Source organism: Phyllostomus discolor, chromosome 3 (genome assembly GCF_004126475.2).
Source record: "Phyllostomus discolor isolate MPI-MPIP mPhyDis1 chromosome 3, mPhyDis1.pri.v3, whole genome shotgun sequence".
NCBI classification, from domain to species: Eukaryota; Metazoa; Chordata; class Mammalia; order Chiroptera; family Phyllostomidae; genus Phyllostomus; species Phyllostomus discolor.
This window is the reverse complement of record NC_040905.2, coordinates 47,298,845-47,324,303: the sequence shown is the minus strand read 5'-3', so window position 1 is coordinate 47,324,303 and position 25,459 is coordinate 47,298,845. Positions and strand designations below refer to the sequence as shown.

The 25,459-nt window shown below is 40.4% G+C and overlaps 1 protein-coding gene and 1 non-coding gene across 4 annotated transcripts; both read left to right on the top strand.

Annotated features, from left to right (window-relative positions):
- The first annotated feature begins 3,270 nt into the window (after positions 1–3,270).
- ZBED3 (zinc finger BED-type containing 3) lies at positions 3,271–19,408 on the top strand. Of its 3 annotated transcripts, XM_036020444.1 has the most exons (4): positions 3,271–3,529; positions 3,825–4,186; positions 10,205–10,339; positions 18,259–19,408. In XM_036020444.1, exon 4 carries the CDS (start codon positions 18,273–18,275, stop codon positions 18,945–18,947), a length of 675 nt encoding a protein of 224 aa, XP_035876337.1. In that variant the 5' UTR covers positions 3,271–3,529; positions 3,825–4,186; positions 10,205–10,339; positions 18,259–18,272; the 3' UTR covers positions 18,948–19,408. The 3 variants fall into 3 exon arrangements, with proteins under 3 accessions (XP_035876337.1, XP_035876336.1, XP_028383490.1); XM_036020443.1 differs by lacking the exon at positions 3,825–4,186; XM_028527689.2 differs by lacking the exons at positions 3,271–3,529; positions 3,825–4,186 and having other exon boundaries at positions 9,045–10,339.
- On the top strand, positions 8,149–8,286 carry LOC114514731. The gene has a single exon (XR_003686109.1). It is a non-coding gene; the product is annotated as a small nucleolar RNA SNORA47 (small nucleolar RNA).
- Positions 19,409–25,459: the final 6,051 nt, after the last annotated feature.

Here is a 25,459-nt window from a genome sequence, read left to right as displayed (position 1 = left end):
GTTCACTGCTGGTGGGAACGTAAACTGGTCCAGGCACCATGGACGACAATATGGAGGCTTCTCAAAAAATTAAGAATAAAGTCACCAAATGACCCAGAAACCCCTCTTCTGGGTACCTTCCTGGAAAAAATTGAAAACATTTATTCACAAAGATATATGCACCCTTATATTCACTGCAGCATTATTCACAGTGGCCAAGACATGGAAACAACCAAAGTGTCCTTTGATAGATGACTGGATATGGAAGACGTGGCACATACACACTATGGGATACTGCTCAGCCATGAGACAGATGAAATACAGCCAATTACGACAACATGGATGGACCTTGAGAATACCATGCTAAGCAAAGTCCGTCAGTCAGAAAAAGCTAAGAACTATATGATATCACTTGTATGTGGGACAAAACTGAAACTCATAGACACAGACAACAGTATGGTGGTTACCAGAGGGAACGGGGGTGAGTGGGGTAGGGTTAGGGGACCAAATATATGGTGAGGGAAATGGTTTGACTTTGAGTGGTGGGCACACAAATGCAACACACAGATTATTATGGAAGTATATACTTGAAACCTATAAAATTTTAGTAACTCATGTCACCCCAATAAATTTAATTAAAAAATAAAAAAGCCAGAAATGAAAAAAGAGACATTACTATCAACCTTACAGAAATCAAAAGGATTATAAAGGAATGCTATGCACAACTATATATTAACATATTAGATAACTTGGATGATTATGGACAAATTCCTAGAAAGATACAAACTACCAAAACTGGCTGAAGAAGAAATAGACAATTTGAACATAATATAACAAATAAAGATGTTGAATTAGTAATTTAAAAAACTACCCACAAAGAAAAGCCTAGGCCCATGTTGCTTCACTGTTAAATTCTACCAAACATTTGAGGAAGAAGTAATACCAAGTCTTCACAAATTCCCAAAAACAGAAGAGGAAGGAATACCTCTCAACTCATTTGATGAAGCTAGTCTTACTCTGACACCAAAACCAGACAAAAACATCACAAGAAAACTACAGACCAAAAGCACATAGAGTATGTACCAAAAGAATGTGGTCCAAGTATGCTGCTCTGTAATTTCATGTTTTTGACGTAATTTCCATAAATAGTTTTCTCAAACTGGGTTTTTGGTAAGAATTAGACAGCAGATTCCGAAACTATAATCTCTGGCAAGAAGCTGGAGAGTAAATATTCTGCACTTACCAATAAAATGCATGCTCTCATGCTTTGCCAGCTTCCCAGGGATAGGATAGAAATGAGGTCTTCTTATGAAAATTAAATGTTATTTATAGTTAAGTGCATGATGAAAGTTAGGGGAACTGCCACTACCAAAATACAGAGTAAAAAGTGTTTTTTTTGCTGAAAGTTAAACAAAGAATGTGGGGAAGAAAAAAAGGCTATCAGATATTTGAGAAGTATTTTATAATTTGATTTAAAAGTTAATATAAAACAACAAGGAAGAGAATCTGGATTATAAGCATTGACTCAAACACAGAAAAGTCGGGCTCCTTTTCGCTGGACTTTAAAAATAAATCCCAAACACACCCTCTTAGGATAATAAACATTCTAGGAACCCAAATCCTACCCCTTTTAGGTCTCGGTTAAATGCTTCCACCTTCAAAAAATGTAGCTGTTCTCAGTTTGGTGTGGCACTACGGTGTTTCTTCTTACATCATTTTTCACTTTCTTCTTGGAGTTGTATTTGTCTATTGTACTTAAGTGTAATCTTCTTGAGGTTAGGAATGATCTCTTGAATCTCTAGATTCTTCTTCAGATTTAAGGTAGTGCTTTGTCCATAACCGGCATTTAACTAAAAACTGTCTTATGAACTAATGAAAATACCAGGTATCTCCTTACATAGTCAGTTTAAAGCCAAATGGATGTTTAAGGTACTCAAAGTAAAAAGTCTCTCATTAAGTCCTGGCTCGTATGGCTCAGTGGACTGAGCACCAGCCTGCGAACCAAAGGGTCACAGGTTCAATTCCCAGTCAGGGCACATGCCTGTGTTGTGAGCCAAGTCCCCAGTAGGGGGCTCATGAGAGGAAACCACACATTAGTGTTTCTCCTTCTTTCTCCCTCCCTTCTCCTCTGTCTAAAAATAGTTTAAATAAAATCTTTTTTTAAAAAAGAACAATATAATTTTTAAAGTCTCTCATTAAAAGGATTACCAGATACAACAAACTTTAAACATCTGTTTATGAATTAAACCATGAATAAGAGATGTCTTTAACCTAATTCACTTGTATTGCTTTTCTTTCAATCAGATGTCCACAGCCATCAGTGTTCTCTTGGATGAGAAGAAACACATTAACCTAATAGTTAACCACGTTAAAAAAATTAACCCTTTGAAGACACCCAACCAGTTTCTTTTTCTGAAACCTTTCTTGGAATAGTAAAGTGAGAACTCCTTTAATGGACTTTGAATCTCTACTTTCTAGAAAAGATGAGGTTAAAAAAAAATGCCCTGAACCAAAGCAGGGAAATTGGATTACATTATTGTAACCAGTATTCCCTGTCCTTTTAAGGGGATTATACCATCTCTGCCCATTGTCATATGATTTTACAAGGCTCCTTTATGAGAGGAGCACATTTTCAGCCCCATTGACAGCAGGCTTTATCATGTGACTTGTTTTGGCCAATAGAATGTGAGCAGAATTGAGGTACATAGAATGTGAGCTGTTTCAAAAGCAGCATGTGACAGTGGTGAAAGCTGATTGTTACATTTCCAGAAACTTGGCAAGACACTTGTTAATCTGTTTTTTGCTAAACATCATTTGCTATTATAGAAATAGCAAATACTACAAATCAGGACTCCTCTTCCCTCACAGTTGGTGCCAGCACACAGAGTGTGTCTCCAAAAAGCTGACCTTCAACCTGGAATAAAGGAAACTTGGAGTGGAGCCAAAGCTGCCAGGAGCGGAAGCTGGGGGGGGGGGGGGCGGGGGGATATCTTTGTTGTAAATCATTGAATACAATGTATCAAAAGCTGACTGATACACCCTGCTGGTGTTACTAAGTTTTGGTCAACGCCAATGAGCCCTACCTACCTTTATCTGTCCAGACCTTGGTTCACGGAATTTCTTCTAACAACTTGTGCCATCACACACCTCGAACCTAAAAGGATTCAAGCTGCATTCAGAGACTGAAGACAGGAATCTAGGTCTTGGAAGATTAATCTAGGTCTTGGAAAGGTACAGAACAAAAATTATATTTAAAAAAAATCACTAAACTGTTGTTTCATTTCTAAACCTTGGCAAACATAAATCTGTCATTCGGGGACCTAGATGGTTTAGGAATGACTTTCCAGTTCTTTTAACCAGAGTTCACACATTACTGTTCACTGTTCCCTCTTCGCCCCCACCCCCGAGATGCGGGAACGGAGCGCTGTGTCTTTAAGGGGGACGCGCAGAGGTTTCTGCTCCGGACAAAATGTCTGCGAGGATCCGGGAAGGGACCAGCAGTCCAACGCCGCCAGCCTCCCTCCCGCCGCCGAGCTCCGGGGATGATGGAGTGAGTGTGGGCTTCGAGGCTGGTGCAGCGAGTACCCAGGGCAAGGCGGGGAACTCCCGGAGGCCGGGTCGGGGGTGTTGTGGTGGGAGGGGGAGCTGGGGTGGCGAAGCCCCGGGCGCCCGGGCCTGGGCCGCAGGTGAGCCCGGCCCCCTCACTCCTCAGCCCCGCGGTGTCACCGGCTCGCTGTGCCCTGGGTGCGGGCTGCGCGCTTCCTCCGCTGTGCTCAGTAGTCGTTGTTGTAAAAGATGCTTTTGGTCCTGGTTTCTGCTTAATGGCGCCGTTTAATTTCTTCCAGGATCTCGTTTTTCTCCTTCTCTACAGTATCCTCTCAAAAAAGTGACTGCGAGCACCAAAAATCGTCTGCTCTCCCTTTGTTAACGTTGCCTTGTTACGGTCAGATGCTAACGGTGCGCACGCACCCGGTTGGGCGCCCTCTCCCTCTAGCGGAGACTTGCTTACTGCTCCCCGCTTGGGGGAGGAGAAGCGGACGCGAGCCAGCTGCTCCGACCAGAACCCTACCCCCGTCTCCAGGGCTCACGCAAAAGGATTTTCTGATCCTTCCCGGGTGTACGGGCCCAATTTGCTGTAACTACTTACACTAACCAAATGCCTGAAGCTTACCAAGCAAACTTGTTTTTCCCTCCATGAAAGAAAAGAGTAAGTACCTGCTACCTTCCGAACTTCTCATCAGCCCAGACTACAGAGACTGTCTTAAGAGAAACTGTTGTAGAAATAGTTTAATACCTTGATATCATTAACGTAATTACTTTTTGCACCTTTCATTATTCGTATACCCTTTTTGGACAAAAATAGGTTGAGGCGACCCACAATAAAAAGTATTCAACGATGTGCAAAAAGGCCAAGACCCAAACCAGGTAATCCTCAATTTAAAAATCTTACTGTTACAAAAGCCTTCAAAAGTGCAGCTTAAAATCCCTCTAATTCATATGAAGTTATGCATTTTTACAAGATAAAATGGATTGACAGCCTTCTTTTTAGGAACATACATATTAAGTGAAGTAATGAAGGACTGAAATAAAGGTCCACTTTAGAGCAAAACACTTTATAATTTTCATTAAAAATGCATTAATAGAGAATACTTCTGAGCCTTTTAGCTAATAGTAGAGTTATCTAAGAGTTCAGCTAATGACGTTTAGAGAACATCTCTGATTCACCAAATAAACAGCTGCAGGTCCAGTAAATTTTTTATAGTCTATGTTTAAGCTTTTTCTAAATATTTTCATACTTGACCCTTTATTTGACCCAGATATCCACATCTTACAATTTGGAGGCATTTTTACTTGCTTTTAAATGTCATTACTTGCTTTTAAACTTCAGCCTGGTGATTCCAGACTACTTTTTCTAATTGTATCTCTTTATAAAGAGATTAATACATGGCAGTAAACTAGTATTTCACCATAAGTTGGACAGGTAACATGAATAAATTGTGTTTTCCTTGATACTTCCCTTGTCAAAGCTAATTATTTGTTTTAATTACTATGTTCTGCTTTGATTTAAATTACTGGTGGATGAAATAAATGAAATTTTTAGTGTTTTTACACAAGTCTGAGTAGATTTTACATTTGTGAATTTCTTAGCTTAAATCCAGATTCAACCTATACATATTTGTTTAAAACTCTGGTGGATTAATCCAAATGAAGTATTAGCCTTGACAATGGAAGGACAGATAGAGCTGCAATCCATTCTCTACTTCTTTTTGAGAACATTGCCTGGTTCTGTGGCCTTTAGCCTGCGGAATATTTTCTATGTGTACAAGCATTAAGTATAAGATACTGTAGTGAACTTTTATGGGTGGTTTATAGGATGATTCTTAATGTTACAGTCATATAATAAGTATTATCATATTTATATAAATTATTCACCTGGGTTTTGATTTCTTCCCTTATTCTCTGTATTAGCATTCAAGGAGAACATACTGAGGAATCTAGGTTTTAATCTGATAGGTTATTAGAAGAATAGAACTTCAAATAGAACTTCAAATGCAAAGGTAATTAGTGTAAATTTATTTTCTTCCATAGTCTTAGACTTCTTATTATCTCTTCCAGATAAGGGATTCTTAATGAAACTCACTCACAGGACAATTCAGAGACATGGTATCAGCTCTCTCTCCTACTACTCTCTCCCCTTCCGTGACATAACTAAAAACTACTTTTCTTTCCCAACTTGTTTTTCCCCTGAAATTGGGCTGAAGAATTTACACTGTTAATTTCATGCTAGTGGTGCTTTTATTTAGTTTCAAGAAATGTTATTTTAAAATATGAGCTTGGAAGCCTAGCTATTTGACTAAAGAATTGGAACTATATGAGTCAGCACTAGTGGTAAAGTGTTTACATGAATTTCGTACCCTGAGGGGGGTGGGGAAGGGAAGGGAGGCTGAAGCAGCAGTGCCTGCATGAACATTTGTGTTAGGGCCCCCAAGGCCCACCCCTTCCCCAGTGTGGACACCATGTGATGGAATCCGCCCCCCTAAGTTAACCTTTACCACACCTATCATAATTATTGCTGGAAGCATCTCTCACCACCCAATGGTGAGCTTCCAGAAGGCAGGAACTGACTGTGTGGTTATCCTCTTGGCATCCTGGGCAGTAAGCAAACACCTGACCCTGAGCAGGTGCACGATGACCATTTGAAAGAAAGAATGGACAGGGTAAATGGATGTAGGCAAAATATTTACATTCATTGGTACCTCTCTGGTAGTTTAAAAACCGTTTAAAGAGAAATTAAGGGACCTCTCATTTTTTCCTTTTCTTGTTAACTAACCATCTAGTTCATGGATGTGCTTTCTGTTAAGTACTTGGTAAGGAAGAAATGCATATCACAGGGCTCCTGCTAACCAGAGCTCCCCACCATCTTCTACCTCAGTAACGACTAACCCATTTTGCATGAAAGTCAATTTAGGATGAGAAAATACATTTGGCTGGGGAGGGTCTATGACTCTTTATTTGCTTTTTGTATTCAAAAATCCTCATGAGAATTCTTCCAACTTAAACTACCTACTTACAGTATTGAATAATAGAATGTCAGAGAGAAAAATAACACTGCCTTTAGCCACTAGGACCTAAATGTGGGCATGTTTGTGCAGTAAATATTGATAGCTTCTTGTGTTCATGACTTGAATTTATATAGCACTGGGAAGTCTAACAATGAGTCACTTGTGTTATCTGATGTCAACTACTAGTTTAGAGGCAGATAATCTTATCTCATCCCTTGACAAAGGGAGATATGGAGATTCAGATGAACTGGGTCTAGGAGACAGAGAATTGGGTTTACTGCATTTAATGCAGTGCCCCCTGAGTGCCTGCCCTGTGCCAGGGAGATGGATGAGTGAGGTGGGCTACCCTCCCATGGTATCCTGCAGCTCCTGTGGATATAGAAAATCCTGCTTGGGCAGGGCGGGACACAGCAAACCACCCAAAGCTGAACCCCACTCACCCCATCCCTCTAGGGCCAGATGGCACTACTGCCTCAGAGGACTCTTCTCTCCAGCCTCCATAGTTAAGGCTGCCTAGTCCAGCCTGAGCTCACATGCATGAGGAATGTTTTGTAATGTTTATATATTTATGTATAGGTCCTGCTGTATACATATGATACCTAAATGTATACACATGATCACATGTATGCTTTGTACTTTTTTCTTTCCTTCTTATATTTATCTCTGACCCTTCTCCCTCCTTTCACATCAGCTGTCAACCCCACAGCCCATAATATGTCTTCCTCCTTATCTATCTTTATATGTACATACTTGTACAGATCTGCATATTGTTTAATAATAATGAGATCATACATTTAACTTTCTGAAGTTTACTTTTCTCCAAAGAAACTGAACAGTTCCTCCAGAAACTCCTCTAACTCATCTGGCAGAGCGCCAATCCATCCTTTTTAGTGGCTGCATAATACTCCCTGCAGTGACCATGTATTATTTACCTGGCCATTCACTGATAGTTATTCCTTTGTTTCCATTTTTTTTGTCAAACTAAATAATACTGTATATATATGACTATACACATTAATACTTTTAGTTTTTCAGAAAAAAATCCCATGTGTGGAATTCCTGATTAAATTTATTGTTAAACAGTAGAAATTGCCAGATTGCTTTCCTAAAAGCCTTCATATCTCCACTGGTTATACCCTTTTCTACCCCCCTTCCAGCTTTGTCTGACAGACCTCTTCATGTTTATTACTGTGATGGATCTGAAATGAGATCTTATTATTAGTTTAACAGTACTCCCCTGAATATAAGTGATGTTATGCATCTTTTCACAGGTGTCCTGGCCATTTGACTTTACTCTTAGGTCCTTCGCCAACTCAAAATTCTTGCCTGTTTTTTAATTGGGTTTTTTGTCTCTTCCTTGTAAGTTTGTATGAGTTCTACATGTATTAGGTTTGTAGCTGAAGAGTCTAAGGCTTCACTTCCAAGCCAAAGTAGTTGACTGGAGGGCTTCTCTCCCTCTGTACTTACAGGGGTTGTTGAAATGAGCTTAGGAGCTGTTTAGCAGAGATAGGCAGGTCGTTATTGACGGGCAGTCCCAGACTGCTGGTCTCTCTTTAACTATTGAGTCTGAACAGAAGATTGTACTAAGCCAGAATGTAGCTATGTGCGGAGGACTGAGAAGGTGAGGCAGTTCTGTACCGTGCTGCCTTCCGCTGGTTAAGACCTCCAAGAGAAAAGGCCTACCAAGGCAGAGGATGTCCCTCTGTCACCCTTGGAGGGGCAGTGCTGAGCTGGCCAACATTTGTGGTGCTGCTTGTCCCTGGTTCAGATGTTCTACCAAGTCTGAAGGGTTCACCCATCAAAATCTCACCCTTGTCTCCATCTTCATTCTTACAAAAGATGGTGCCTGTGTCAGTGGCACTCCTCTAGGAGGTGCCACTGATGTGGGGATCCTAGATTTTGCAGAGGCCCAGACACATCTTGTGGGGAGGTAAAGCATGACAGTAATTGGTCAGTCTGGCACTTTTAGGGGTACTCTCAGACTTTGGCACAGGTAAGAGAGTCTGTAGGTTATGTGCAATTTTCAATCCCAGCTCAAGAAAGCATATCAGAATGCAAAGTGATAGTCTTGATATTATAGAAAAACTTTAAATCTCTTTTCATATATCCAATAAAAATAGGGATGCATTATACTATTCAGTCTATTTTTATGTATGTCCAATAGTTAAAAAAAGGAAAGCTAAGATTCAAATGTAGAAAAAATGGTATTATAAACAAAGGAAAAAGAAATGTAGAAAAATTTAAGATATAGATGTATAACAAAAAGCATTTCTAAGACTAAAATCTCATTCTTTTTACTAATCATAAGAAAAAAAATAATCCATCCTGACAAGTGTGGCTCAGTTGCTTGGGCATTGTCCTGCAAAGAAAAAGCTTGCCAGTTCTATTCCCAGTCAGGGCACATGCCTGGATTGCAGGTTTGGTCCCAGGTTGGGGCACATGCCAGAGGCAACCAATCTATGTTTCATTCTCACACTGATGTTTCCCTCCCTTTCTTTCTCCCTCCCTTCCCCTCTCATAAATAAATAAATAAATAAATTTAAAAAATGATTCTTGCAGTGGTCTCTAACTCCTCTCCTCATTCCTCTACTCCCATTTTTGGGACTTAAGTAAGTCAATAAATCTCTTGGGGGAAATCTAGCCTTTAATTTCTAAAGAGCTTTTATACTAATCAATCATCATGAGTAACCATATTCAAATCAATGCCTATTGTATCAGAAGACATGTAACTTGCTGTTTCTTTTATTAAAAGAGACCTGGTACTTATCTTTTTGGCTGATTCTTGTAAATTCATCTTTTTTCAAAATTCGAGAGAGATATTAAATGCCATGACTGATCCTAAGTAGACTTACTTAGTGGGAAAAGAAATAATGAGGCTTAGTAAGTGGTAATTCATCTGTAATAAGGCTATAGCAATTGAATTAAAATCTTAAAGTAAATCATATTGATACAGCAACTTATTTCTCCTGTTCTCATCCTTGTCTTCAGTCATTCATCATTGCATTTAATAAAAGAGATTCTGAAACGTTATCATGTCACTGCTGCTGGTTCAAACCCTGACAGTATGAACGAGCATTAGCTACCTCCCTGTGCAGCATTCTCCCACCTTGGCCTTGACTTCCCCCTGAAATAAGTTCTCAGATGAGTTCCAAGAGCCTGTCCTATGTTCTCTCACTGTCTTTACACTTTCAAATCAAGTCTGTCTGGAATCATGCATTTGGTCCTTTGTGAGGTCATTTCCTAAGGAATAAACTTCACCTTTCCTATCCCCCCTTGTGTGATGGGTTATTGCAGTGGTAAATTGTTTTCCTAATGGAAAAGACTTTGCAGCAATGGTCACCGCGTAGTGTTTGGATCCCTTTAACACAGATATTTTGTTGGGCAAAGCAAGAGGCTATTCTTTTTCTTTACTTTTTTTTCTTAATTAAAAGTATTGACCAAGCTATGTATCTTTCAAATACATAGAGAGGGGGCCAGTGAGTTGGGATGAGCAATGTGGAAAATTAATTTTATTTGCTGTATGACTCAAACACTTACTTAGAGGATCTGAAAAAGCAAACACTAGAAGGACATGGTGCTAACCAGTGTTTCTAGTTTCTATCTTTAGGCTGTTTAATTGAATTTCTTTTACTCAGCTGCCTGTCCTCTGAATTTACTCCTAGTACTGTGGATCATTCTTCAAAGCTCAGAGCTAAGGCTATAGTGTTTCTGCCTGAGAACTTGGGTTGGCTGGAAACCCTGAGGCAATGACAGGGACCTCAGTGCCCTTGGGACATGGCCCACCAACTAATTTAAAGGTAAAAGTTTAGAAAGTTGCTTTGTATATTGTTATTTCCTAAATGTGCAAATTTAAAAATATTTTAATGGCTTTTAGTACTGTCAATTTTCTCATAAACATTGTTTTTCAAATCACAAAATGGTACACCTGAAACTAATACAAAATAATATTGAATATAAACTGTAATTGAAAAATAAAATTTAAAGTTCTTTTTTTAAAAAAATCACAAAATGAAGACAGTTTTATCTTGAAAGAAGTACCCTGTTGAAACTATTAAAAGGCTGTTCACTACTGGTACTTTCACCCCTGAAGTTTAAGAAACTAATTTTCCACTCCTAAAACTTTTTTCCTGCTTACTTCTAAAGTTTACTCTGCAACACTGAAAGGAAACTACAAAAGGGAACCTTGCTCTTATTCTGAAAAAAAAATTAACTTTTTAATAGGAGATCAGAAGAGACTAATTAAAACTAATATATATAGCAGACTTCCAGTCAAGGTGGAGGAATAAGATAAATGCTATGCTCACCCCCTCTCATGACTATATCAGAATTACAATTAAATTATAGAACAGCCATCACTGAGAACCATCTGAAGATGAGCTGAACAGAAATTTTACCACTAAAGGTACATAGAAGAAGCCACAATGAGACTGGTAGGAGGGGTAGAGACATGAAGCAGGTAGGTTCCACATGAACGGTGTGGCAATTAAGAATCTAGAAGAATATCTCAGTTGCAGAGATCTCCTGTGAGGAGCAAGGGGTTCCAGCCACACCGTGAACTTCCCAGTCAAGTACACCAGCCCTGGAAAGAGAAGATCTCACAACATCCTGCTCTGAAAATCAGTGGGAACTACAGCCAAGAGGGATGTGGGGCTTCTGGAGACTCAAGCATCCTCTCAAAAGGCATGTGCACATATTCACTCACTCATAAACTCACTTGTTATGGGCTCCAGTGCAGGATCAGCAGCCCTCAAAATGCTAGAGACATACAGGGAAAAACTAAATTGACTAGCTTCGGGACAAGGGCTCAGGTCAGGGGTCAGGGCAGCTCTCTCCAGAATGGAAGTGCTGTCAGGCACCATTGTTCCTTGGTTGAGCAATCCTCCCACCAAGCCTGCAGGCGCAGGCAGGTACCAAATCTGTGATCTCTATGAACCTGGCTAACACCGCCCAGACCTGGTGATTCCCTGAGATGCCACCACACCCAAGCCACCTGAGCCACATCCAGTGGCTTTTGCACATGAGTGGGCTGCCTTGGCTCATACTGTGAAGTTTCCTGAAATTTCTCAAAGATCTACAAAACCCAAACAAACAGCAACTGGCCTCAGTGTGCTTCTCTACCTCTTGCTAAGTGGCCCCAAGCCCAGCACAAAAAGCAACTGGTCTCAGCTTGCATTGTAACTCTTCCCATCATGTGACCCCAATCCTGGCATAAGCTGCAGCCAATATTTGGAACATAGCTTCAGCTTAGGGGCCACAGCCTGGAAAAAGTGGTGGCTGAGCTCAACTCACATGTGGTGTCCACCAAAGGGTCCCAAGCCCAGTACTACTGGCAGCTGGCCTCAGTTCACAGCATAGCCTCTCCCAAGCATGTCTAAGCCAAGCACAAGTAACAGCTAATCACAGATCACTTTGTAGCTCCCACCAGACATCCCCAAGCCTGGCATAAATGGCAGCTGATCTTGGCCTGCACCAGAGTTCTCCCAAGAGGCTCCAGCACCAACACATGGTGCCTGGTTTCAGACCACACAGACAACTACCCATACAGCTCCACAAACAACATATCCAAAGGGCAGACTCAGCTGGCACCAGAACCACACTAAAGTGACTCCCACTCCATGGGGTCAGACCCCACACAAGAGCTTGTCCACTGTGGTCATGGCCAGCCCTCACAGCCTGATGGTCAGTTCCACCCACTGACATGCCACCAACAATCAAGGTTCACTACAACAGGAGGAAACACACAGCCTGCACCAAGGGACATGCCTGCAGCTCAGGGAGGCTGCAGCACTGGTGCCCACAGGACATCTACTACGTAAGGCCACTATGACAAAATTGGAAGATGCAGATCTATATACACAGAAACAAGCACAGGGAGTCAGCCAAAATGAAAAGACAACAAGGCATGTTCCAAATGAAAGCACAGGACAAAACTCCAGAAAAATAACTAAACAGAATGAAGACAAGAAGTTTATTACATACAGAATTCAAAACAGGAGTTATAAAGATGCTCAGTGAACTTGAGGGAAGAATAAATGAACTCAGTGATAACTTCATAAAAGAGATGGAAACCATAAAAAAGAACCAATCAGAAATGAAGGAATCAATGGCAGGATAGATGAAGCAGAGGACTGAATCGGCAATCTAGAAGACAAGGCAGCAGGAAAACAATCAGAATAGCAAAACAGAAAAAAAGGATCCCCCCCACCCTGCCAAAGTGAGAACAGTTTAAGGGACCTCTAGAACAACATCAAGCATACTAATATTTGCACAACAGGAGTACCAGCAGGAGAAGAGAGAACAAGGAATTGAAAACCTACTTCAAATAATAATGACTGAAAACTTCCCTAATCTAGTGAAGGAAATAGACATACAAGTCCAGGAATGCAGAGAGTTCCAAACAAGATGAACCCAAAGAAACCCACATCAAGACACATCATAATTAAAATGTCAAAGATTAAAGACATACAGAGAATCTTAAAAGTAGCAAGAAATAAGCAGTCACATACCTACAAGGGATCGCCCATAACACTGTCAACTGATTTCACAACAGAAGGCCAGAAGGAGTTGGCACAAAATTTTCAAAGTGATAAAAAAAAAACAAAAAACCTACAACTAAGATTACTCTACCCAACAAAGCTATCATTTAGAATTGAAGGAGAAATGAAGTTTCCCAGACAAGAAAAAAACTAAAGGAGTTCGCCACCACTACACCAGTATTACAAGAAACGCTAAGGCGACTTCTGTAAGTAGAAAAGGAAAAATCTAAAATATGAATGAGAAAATATAGGAAAGAAAAATATTTTCACTAACAAACAGTAAAAGCAATGGATCAAACAACTCCAAAGCTAGTACTAAGTTTACAAAGCAAAAGTAGGGAAAACATGTGTATTTATAATAGTAAATTAAGGGATACCTGCACACACACAAAAGAAGTAAAAAATAATGACAAAAACAAGCATGGAGGGGTGAGTATAAAGTGAATTGATTTTAGAATGTGTTTGAACTTAAGCAACCATCAACTTAAAATTGACTGCTATGGAGTTGCCCAAAAGTTCATTTAGTTTTTTCCATATGATGGCTCTAGTACTTAATGGTCTTTAACTTCATTCAAAACAATTCTGTTAGACTGTATTGTGACAGCTGTCATATCAGTGAATTTAAAAAGAAACATCAAAATTGGTGAATTTTGTGCAGCCATTTTAATATTGAAGATGGAAGAAAATAAGTGATGTTTTCAGCGTATTATGGTTTATTATTTCAAGAAAGGTAATAATGCAGCTGAAACACACGCAAAAAAACATTTGTGCAGTGTATGGAGAAAGTGCTGTGACTGATCGAATGTGTCAAAAGTGGTTTGCAAAGTTTCTTGGTACTATTAGTATTTTAGCCAAGTAATTCTTTGCTGTGGGGCTGTCTTATGCATTGGAAAATGTTTAGTAGCACCCCTGGCCTCTATCCACTAGAAGCCAATAGTGGGAGACAGTTGACATACTCAAAATATCCAAATCAATAAAGTTATTGGTGAAAATAAAAAAATGTGTCTTTTATTTATGGAAAAAAACTAAACAGACTTTTTGGCCAACCCAACATAAGCATAGCTTGATATATATGATAAACACATGATATCCACGAACCAAAAATCTGCAAGAGAGAGAGAGAATGGAATCCAAATATTATAACACTATAGAGGGTCATCAACATGCAAGAGAATAGGAAAGGAACAGAGAACTACAAAAACAATCAGAAAACAATTAAAATGACAATAACTACATGCCTATCAATAATTACATTAAATTTAAATGGACTAAATCCTCCAATTAGAAGGCATAATGTGACTAAATGGATTATAAAAAAACCAAGACCTGTACCAATGCTGACTGTAAAAGCCCATTTTAGATTGAAGGACACACACAAACTCAAAGTAAAGGGATGGAAAAACATATTTCATGCAAGTGGAAATTTTTTAAAAACTGCGGTAACAATACTTAGACAAAATACACTTAAAACAAGGGCTGCAATAAGGGATAAAGAAGTGCAAATGCATTTCATAATGATAAAGGGACCAATCCAACAAGATAATATAACTCTTGTTAATATCTATGCACCCAACACAGGAGCACCTAAACATATAAAGCAAATGTTGATGGACATAAAGGGAGACATCAACAGTAATACAGTAATAGTAGGGGACTTCAACACCCCATTAACATCAATAGGTAGGTTATCCAAACAGAAAATCAATAAGAAAACAGTAGCCTTAAATGACACATTAGACAAGATGAATATACATTCTTTTCAAGTGCACCTGAAACATTTCTTCCAGGATAGACCACATGTTAGAAAATACTACAAACAATTATATGCCAACAAATTGGACAAATTTGAAGAAATTTGTAACTTCTTGGAAACATACAACCCTCCATGGATGAATCAGGAAAAAAGACTAAATCTAAAGATACTGATAACTACTATTGAAATCAAACCAGTAATTAACAAACTCCCAACAAACAAAAGCCTCTGACCAGGTGGCTTCACAGATGAATTTTATAAAACATTCAAAGAATTAATACCTAGCCTCAAAATATTCCATAAAATTGAAGAGGAGAGAAGCCTCCCAAATTCATTTTATAAGAACAGTACAATCCTGATACCAAAACCAGACAAAGACACTTAAAGAACAAAAAAGAAAATTATAAGCCAATATCCCTGATGAACATAGATACAAAAATCCTCAGCAAAATATTAAAAAGATTATACACCATGATCAATTAGGATTTATTCCTGGGATGTAAGCTTGGTTTAGTAGCTACAAATCAATTAACATGATAAACCACATAAAAATGAAGAATAAAAATTGTACAATCATAATATATGCAGAGAAGCATTTTGTCAAAGCATTTGACAAAATCCAACATCCATGTATGATCAAAACTTTCAGCCAAGTGAGAATAGAGGGAATACACCTCAACATAATAAAGGCCATATATGACAAATCCATAGCTAACATCATTCTCAATAATGAAAAGCTAATAAAAGTGTTTTCGTTAAGATCAAGAACATGACAAAGATGTCCCTTTTCACCACCTTTACTCAACATAGTAGTGAAAGTCCTAGCCATAGCAATTGACCCCCCCTAAAAAAAAGGCAATAAAGGCATCCAAATTGGAGAGGAAGAAGTAAAACTATCATGTGCAGATGACATGATACAATATACAGAGAACTCTAAAGGTTCCACTAGAAATCTATTAGAACAAATAAATGAATTCAGTAAAATAGCAGGATACAAAATTAATTTTCAGAACTGAATTGCATTTTATACACCAATGACAAACTATCAGAAAGAGAAATTAAGGAATGAACCCATTTACAATTACATCAAAAAGAATAAAATACCTAGGAATATATATTTAATCAAGGAAGTAAAAGACATATACATGGAAAATTATAAAATATTAAAGAAAGAAACTGAAGAAGATACAAATAAATGGAAGAATATACAGTGCTCATGGATTAACACCATTAAAATGTCCATACTACCCAAAGCAATATACAGATTCAATGCCATCTCTATCAAAATACTAATGACATTTTTCATAGAAGCTGAACAAAGAATCCTAAAACTTACATGGAACCACAAAAGATCCCAAATAGCCAAAGCAATCTTGACACAAATAAACAAAGTTGGAGATATCACATGACCTGATATCAAACTATACTGTAAGGCCATAATAATCAAAGCAGCATGGGACAGGCATAAAAACCAACATGTGGATCAATGAAACAGAATAGAGAGTCCAGAAATAAACTCAAGCCTATGTGGTTATTTAATACATGACAGCAGAGAAAAAATATACAGTGGGGTAAAGATAATCTATTCAATAAATGGTGTTGGGAAAACTGGACATATACATGCAAAAGAATGAAACTGGATCACTTTCTTACACCATACCCAAGAAAAAATCAAAATGGATTAAAGACTTAAATGTAAGACCTGAAACTATAAAACTCCTAGAAGAAAACTTAGGCAGTAAACTCTCTTAACATAGCTTTTAGTAATTTTTTTTATATGTCTCCTTGGGAAAAAGAGAAACAAAAGAAAAACAAACATATGAGAGTACATCAAACTAAAAAATTTTACACAGTGATGGAAATCATCAACAAAACAAAAAGACAACCTACTGAATGGGAGAAGATACTCACAAGATACATCCAATAAGGGATTAATACCCAAAAGATATAAAGTACTTATACAAATTAACACACATACATGCACAAACAATCCAACTGAAAAATGGTTAGAAGACATGAACAGACATGACTCCAAAGAGGACATACAGATGACCAATAGACTTACGGAAACATGTTCAACATCACTAATCATCAGGGAAATGCAAATTAAAACCACAATGAGATATGATCACACCCCTGTCAAAATGGCTATCATCATAAATAAACAAATAACAAGTGTTGGTGAGGATGTGAAGAAAAAGAACCCTTGGTACATTGTTGGGACTGTAAATTGGTGCAGCTACTATGGAAAACAGTATGGAGGTTCCTCAAAAAATATTTTAAAAAAGAACTACAATATGACCCAGCAAGTCCACTTCTGGGTATTAATCCAAAGAACTCCAACACACTAATTCAGAAAGATATACGCATCCTTATGTTTATTGCAGCATTACTTACATTAGCCAAGATATGGAAGCAACCTAAGTTTCTGACCATGGACAAATGAATAATGAAGAGGTGGTACACACACAGGGTGTGAGAAAAGTAGATTTACAGTTGTGAGTACGTAGGGTGTGGAATTTATTGTGATATTTATTAATTATTGTATTATTTTCCATGTGAACAACTATAAACCTACTTTTGCCCCACCCTGTATACAACAGAGTATCACTCAGCCAGGAAAAATGAAATTTTGCCATTTGTGACAACATGGATGGACCTAGGGGATATTATGCTAAGTGAAATGTCAGAGAAAGACAAATAACATATGATTTCAACGATATGTGGAATCTAAAGAACAAAATAAAACAAACTAATAGATACAGAAAACTTTTTCAGAGAACATTTTTGTGGTTGCAAAGTGAGAGGGGAGTTGTGGAGATGGGTAAAAAAGGGGAAGGGATTAGGATATGCAAATTGCTAGTTACAAAAACAGTCACAGGAATATAAGGTGCAACATGCAGAATATAGTCAACAATATTGTAATAACTATGCATGGTGTCAGGTGGGGTACTAGAGTATTCCCGCTGCTCACTTCCCAAGTTATAAAAATGCCTACTCACTATGTTGGACACCTGAAACTAATATAATGTCGTATGTCAACTTTAACTGAAAAATAAACAAATTTTTAAACTAATGGATACTTATAGCACTTACATAGCTAGTTCTTTCCATTTAAGAAGCTCGGCTTCCCAATTTTAGTGTCAGTAGTCGTTAACTTGGGACCCATGCCTAAGAGCATTCTTAGTTAAGAAAGGAGGGCTGACCACTTTTAACATTTTTTTTTCTGAGGAATCAATAATTGATAATACTGAAAAAGGAAACCCAGGTATCTACCGAAAACTAACTGTAGGATTTTTACTTGTAATAAAGGGAGGCATGGTTTCTTCACAGGCTAACTATAATCGTAGAAGTTGTTTGAGTGGTGTATATCTCTCTCTATATAAAATTTGTTGTTGTTCTTACCTCTTCTCCTCTCTGTATGCAGATGCTGCAAAGAGGATGAGGAGGGACGAACTGGTGGTGACCATGGAAGAGACAGGTGGGCAGGACGATGATGCTGCGCTGGGCAGCCCTTTTCCTGGCCTGGAGCCAGCGCCTGCCGGCCGCCTGGGGGCGCCATATTCCGAGGCCTGGGGTTACTTTCACCTGGCCCCGGCCCGCCCTGGACAGCCGTCTGGCTACTGGGCCACCTGCCGGCTGTGCGGGGAGCAGGTGAGCCGAGGCCCGGGCTTCCACGCGGGCACCCCGGCGCTGTGGAGGCACCTGAAGAGCGCACACCGGCGCGAGCTGGAGAAGAGCGCCGCACGCCGTTCACCGCCGCCCGCGCCCAGCCCTGCTGCGGCCGCAGAAGGCGACTGGGCGCGCTTGCTGGAACAGATGGGCGCGCTGGCCGTACGGGGAAGCCTGCGAGAGCGCGAGCTGGCACGGCGCGAGGCGGCCGTGGAGCAGGGCGAGCGCGCCCTGGAGCGGAGGCGCAGGGCCCTGTTGGAGGAGGAGCGAGCTGCGGCCCAGGCGCGGCGGGAGTTACAAGCCGAGAAGGAGGCGCTGCAGGCGCGGCTGCGAGAACTGAGCCGTCGCGAAGGAGCCTTGACCACGGCCCCCCTGCAGACTCCTCTCAAAGAGGAGCCCGAGGGGGAGAGGGACAGCTACACCATCACTAAGGTCCAGCTGTAGGTTTGGGCCGCTCTCGCCACCCCATGCCAGCGCTACCCCAAGTGTGGTCCGCGGACCAGCGTCTTCAGCCTCACCCGGGAGCTGAATTTCAGCCCGCTGCCTCCCAGTGAATTGGAATCTCCAATGCGCGGCCTTGAAAAGCGCGTCTGAGGCCTGAACAAAACCAAAAATCATTCCTACTCTGGAGTCGCTTGGGGTGCCTGGGAGCGCAAGCTCCAGCGGCTCCCTTTGCTGTTGGCATTTAGTGGGCATCGTGCATGGAGCGGTTTCCCTCCAAATGACTTTGGGAATGATAGCTCCAGCAGCCCGTAGAACCTAAATCTTCCAAGGCCTTCTACCTGGTGGCTCTGAAAGGACAGAAGCTTCCTTACACGCCAAAGACGACCACACCACGTGCCTGTACACCAGCTGGGACAACCCAGGGTGGAGGGTCCATGGAAATAATGGTAAAGCATTTTATCCGAAAGGAAGAGTTTTATCATTTCCTAACGAGTAAATCTTTTATGAGCAATCTTGGCCCAGTACCAAGTTCAGAAAAGAGGTCCCACTCAGTTTCCACGACTGCTCTTTACCCTTATGATCTCTTGTGCCTCTGCAGGGCAGTCCTGAGAAGCCCTCTGTTTACTCAGACCGCCTTTTATCTGGTTTCAGACCCATCCGCAGCTATGGTCAGTGTCTCCACTTTCTGCCTCACACCTGCCTCATTACCAGGGAAACACGACTTTATCCTTCATTGCTAGGAAGACCACTTCCTTCCCCACCCGACGGCACAGTGCCCACTCTTGGGTCAAAGAAGGCATCCTTCCCACCTGAGGCAACCTCCTCCTATGTTTACATCCATTCCTTTTCCACCTTCACTGGCTCTTTGCTCCATTAGTGTTCCTCTGTTTCTCTTATTCCCTCCCTTTCTCCAGGCTTCCTCTTTCTTGGAAATGCCCAGTTTCCCTTACATTGAAAAGAAAGACTTCCCCAGCCTGGACGCTCTCAGCTGAACCACCATCCAAGGAGGTGGTCCTTCCTGCCTATTCTTCCTCCCTGTTCTTTGTCTCCTCCATTCCATGGTCAGCTTTCCATGCTACACTGGACTCTTCAGAAGCCACCTCAATCCCCCAGTGGCTAAATATAATGATTTATTCAGGCTTCATTTTGCTTAATCTCTCCCTTTGTGAAATTTCTCCTTCAGTAGGGGGAACCTACTTTTCCTCTAGAGAATTCCTCTTCATGATACAGACTGGTTTCTAAACGATTTTTTTTAGGTCTATTTTTTCCTCATTTTTTATATATTGAAAAATTTCAAGCATCCAGAAGTAGTTGAAAGGCTAGTGCATTGAATATCCATATCTACTCTCCACCTGAACTCAACAATTGTTAACATTTTGCCATATTTACTTTTTCTCCCCTCCACCCCATACATACCTGACATTTCATCCCCAAGTATTTCAGTATGTATCTGCTAAGAATAAAGACATTGTTCTACATGATTACAGTGCAATTATCATACCTAAGAATATAAACAATTTCCTAACAGCCTCTAATGTAGAGTCCTTAATCAAAATTCCCCAATTGTCCCAAGAAAGTCTAATCTTTTTAAAAATAGGCTTCAAAGTTAATATATTACTTTTGATTATAACCCTTTTATAATCTCTTTTAGTCTAGAACACCCTCCTTACTACTCTCCCCTGACAGTTTAAAGAGTCCCAGCCATCTGTCTTATAGAATGTCCTACATCTGTATTTGTTTGCTTAGGCCAGTTTCTGCACTCATTCTTAGTTCATCTACCTGTAAGAGCTGCAGTAATCACCTCTGGTCCCTTGGCTCCTGAACGCTTCCAGCATTGTGTCCCGCCCCCCCCAAACCCTGGCCTGTCCTTCATATCTAATCCCTGCTGCATGTTTCCATTTCTACTTGCAAAACTGCCACTACAGATGGAAACAGCAAATCTATTCAGTGCCACATCCCCACTCCTCATCTTTCCTGAACTCTTAAAATGTATCAGGTACATACATACTTTACATGAATTGTATTATTCTCATAGAGCTCCACAAGGAGGTACTAATATTGGGTTGGCCAAAAAGTTCACTTGTTTTTTTTCCGTAAGATGGCTCTAGTAGTACTTGTCTTTAACTTCATTCAAAACAATTTTTTTAGATTGTATTGTGAAAGCTGTCATATCAGTGTGCATTTTTTTAAAACTTAGCAAATTGGTTTTTGTGTAGTCATTTTAATATTGAAGATGGAATAAATATACAACATTTTAGGTGTATTATGCTTTATTATTTCACAACTGAAACATACAAAAAGATTTGTGGAGAAGGCGCTGTGACTGATCGAACATGTCAAAAGTGGTTTGCAAAGTTTCGTGCTGGAGATTTCTCTCTGAACAATGCTCCACAGTCAGGTAGACCAGTTGAAGTTGATAGCAATCAAATTGAGACATTAATTGAGAACAATCAATGTTATACCATGCAGGAGATAGCCAACATACTCAAAATATCCAAATCAATGAAGTTATTGGTGCAAATGAGAAATGTGTCTTTTCCAGAAAAAACTAAAAGAACTTTTGACCAACCCAATACTATGCCTGTTTGACAGCTAAAGAAACTGACATAGAGAGGAGTTAAGTAGTTTGTACAAGAACCCAGCTGTTAAGTAGCAGAGCTGAGATACAAATCCAGTCTTTACCTCCAGATGCCAGGCTCCTAGCTGCTGTAATGTCTCCCTTATTACTCAGTCACCTGGCTGACACACCTGTTTCCTTCCTAACTCCAATTTCAGGTAGAACCATCAGAGACATTAGGAGGAACTAAGCATTCACCGTGTGCCAGAGCCATGCTAAATGCTTTACAAGAATAACTGTCTATCCTGCAGCAGCCCCATGACATAAGTGCTCTTATGCCCATTTTGCAAAGGAAGAGACAGGCTCAGGGGAGCTAAGTAATGTCTTCGGAGTCACACGACTACTAAGAGACAGAATGGGACCTGAACTCTGGTCTTGCAGAATCCTAGACCACTAAGCTACTGAGTCTATTTCTACAAAATATCACACATGTCTTCCTTAAGATGCCATCTGTCAAACTCAGGCCCCATTTATCAGTCATCTGGGGTTCATCTTCCTGTCCTTGTCCTCCTTGACTGTCCCCTACCTGACACTCACCTGGGCCAGAAGAATTGTACTAAGCCAATGCTGGTATCACTTTTCCTGCTCAAAAGCCCCCCAGGATCACCTATCACCTACAAGCTTCAACTTTGTGGCCTGACCTCCAAATCCACCCACCCTGACCAGGCTCAGGTGTCCCTCCCCTACATGTTCTCCAGCCAAATTGGACTCCGTGTTCTTCCTGACATGCCCTAGTCTCCGTGCCTCTCTGCTTCTGTTCACCCTCCCTCCACTTAAAAATCTCTTTAACCTTTGAGTATGAAAAATCCACTCATTTTTCTAAGATCAAGACCAAATTTGACTGCCTGCATAAAGCTTTCCTTGGTAACTCCCTGTTTACTGATGATTCATTACTTCGCTGGACTCTTACAACATTTTACATCTCACAACCTTTAGAATAGTCCATCTAGCACGTGGCTAGGTGGGTTCTCTGCCAGACCCTGAGCCTTTGGGGTTCAGTCATCCTACACCTGCAATGCCTTGCATAAAATAGCTGCTTAATAAATATTGGAGGCATCAAATCCACTCAATGTGTTTAAAATTTTTATGGGTTAGTTTTCTCATAATTATTAATATAACTATTCATTTAATCCCCTGAGTAGAATTCCTAACAGAAAAAAATCTAAAATGAAATTGCAGTAATGATTTTTTAAGCTGCCTAGTCAGTAAAAATTAATTAGTATCAGTTACTGGGCTGTTTGATTTGAATACAATCAACTACTCTAGCATGTTATCATCAGGAATGTTTTTCTTAAAAATATTTTTTCCATTACTAAAGTGATACAAATGCAGTGCCCCAATCTGGGGAGAACAGCAGGAAAAACAACCAGCCCACACAGTCCTGTGAACTTGGTAAAACTGCTAATCACATGTTTATGCATTTTATTCTTCCTTTGCAATTTTCACATTACGCTAATAGTAAAAGTTATTTTTCTTAAGTACTGACATTTAACTTCTTTATGTGGATTTATAAATTTGACTGTAAGATCTGAATATGGACTTCTTAGGACGGAAAAAAAAACTTTTACAAATGTCACTCTTCTATTGGGTTGGCCAAAAAGCTCATTTGGTTTTTTTCCATAGATGGCTCTAGTAGCAGTTAGTTACCTTTAACTTCATTTGAAACAATTTCGTTAAGATTGTATTGTGAAAGCTGCCATATCAGTGTGCATTTTTAAAAAAACTTATCAAACTTGGTGAGTTTTTATGTAGCCATTTTAATATTGAAGATGGAAGAAAATGCAACGATTTGGGCATATTATAATTTTTTATTTCAAGAAAGGTATAAACACAACTAAAACACACACAAAAGATTTGTGCAGTGTATGGAGGAGGTGCTGTGACTGATCGAACGTGTCAAAAGTGGTTTGTGAAGTTTCACGCTGGAGATTTCTCTCTGGACAATGCTCCATGGTTGGGTAGACCAGTTGAAGTAGAGAGCAATCAATTGGAGACATTAATTGAGAACAATCAATGTTTATACCATAAGGGAGATAGCCGACATTCTCAAAATATCCAAATAAATAAAGTTACTGGTGAAAATGAAAATAATATCTTTTTGTTTTACGGAAAAACTGTATGGACCTTTTGGCCAGCCCAGTATTTCATCATTGTTAGAACTGTTAAAATAAGCAAAGATTCACTTTTGGAATCTTAACCACTCCCTCAATAAAGACAGCTAACGAGAATCGGAATAGCTGTTCAGGGACAGGTGGCGGGGTGGACAGGGTGGAGAACACTCAGCCTGACTGATGCTTGCTGGCTATGGGAGGTAAGGGAAGGCATTCTACTTTCGGCTTTATACAACATGGCAATTTCATAATAGAGTATAAAATTACTTACATTTCACAAATGAAGAATCCTCACCATTAGGCTTCCTCAATTAAAATAAAATCTGCAACACAAGGATTGATATAATCCCCACTTCCAGAAAAGCCTAGGACATGTAGCCCTTATCCAGTCCAACCCCATCATTTGACGGAGAAAAATGAGTCCCAGGGTGCCTTGTCCAGTACCAGGAGATAGTGGCCATTGCAGCTCACATGGCTCCAGCCTCCTGAACAGTATTCTGCCTCCTTGGCTGTGAGTGCTCTGTTAGCAAAGCACAGTAACCACCAGGACCAACCAGCTGAGCTGGCATCTCAATGTCGACTAAACGGTGGGACTGGGGAGTGCCCAGGTGGGTTCTGAGGATTGCTTTGGTCTCTCTGGCTGTGGCCTTGTCTGCTCACAGAATTGTAACTACTGATGGGTGACAGTGACATGCCTCACCTATAGCAGCAAGGCTTCCCTGATTTATGTGCCTGGGCTTGCCAATGGCAGCACTCAGGTGCTGCCTTTGAGAGCAATGCATGTTCCAGGTGGATGGCTGGAACTGGGATGTAGACTGCCCTGAACCCAACTCAGCTCCTGCCCCCATGCCACTTTGGGTTGAAATTTGGCATGGAGAGGGGGTGTGGGTACAGCAGGGTAATGACAACCAAGCCTGAAACAGGGTCCTTTAGGCACCTAAGTTTGTCATCATTGGGAGTTGGAAAATGGTTTGGCTTGGTTTGGGCTGAGTTTCTACTTTAAATAGATGTCCATGTCTTTAATATTTCAGACTAGATTCTGAAACACTGGGCTTTGTTTTGCTGCCCTGGAGTCATTAGGGAATTCTATTTCTAAGGGTTTGAACTTGTTGCCTTTCCACAACTGAACTCTGTTCCTTTGTCTGGGAAACGGATGAGGTGACTGTTAAGGTACCTTTTGACTTTAATATGCTATGACGACATGAAATACAGTAAAACATCAATTGACCTCTGAGTGAATCAGTTGCTCTGTTCAATTGGATTTTCTTGTCAACTGCAGATTTAGAAGAAAATGGTGAAAGTCACACATGCATGCTTATTATTAAAAATAGTAATTGTGTATCAAGCTGCTTCTTCCACAGCACTGAGGTACTGATTCTCTCAGATTCATACTTAGAACTGAAACATGTGTAGACTGCTACACACGTGATCAGCATGCTCTCCCGCAGTATACTCTTTTGTGCTCACAACACCGCAGGCAGGGCAGGCATAAATGTCCTCATTTTACAAATGAGGCCCCACTCTTCAACAAGGCCAAGTAGCCTGCTGAGGACCACACAGCTAGCAAGGAGGCAGACTGGAGCCTGGCGCTCCACCCATGGATCCCGGTCATATCTGGGGCCAAACAGTTAAGCTTCCTTCCAGGCCTCCCTTCTGGCCCATCTCTTCATCAGGGCTAGGGCTTCTGGGTCCTGGCCTGAGTGCCTGCCGGCACTTGGGGCTCTGGTGGCTATTTCCCACCCACGAGCCCTAGTGCTGGGTGCCAGCCAGCTTTCCCTATGGAA

Coding starts and splice junctions, on each gene's coding strand:
- ZBED3 (XM_036020443.1), top strand. CDS start 18,273: ATGAGGAGGGACGAACTGGTGGTGACCATGGAAGAGACAGGTGGGCAG.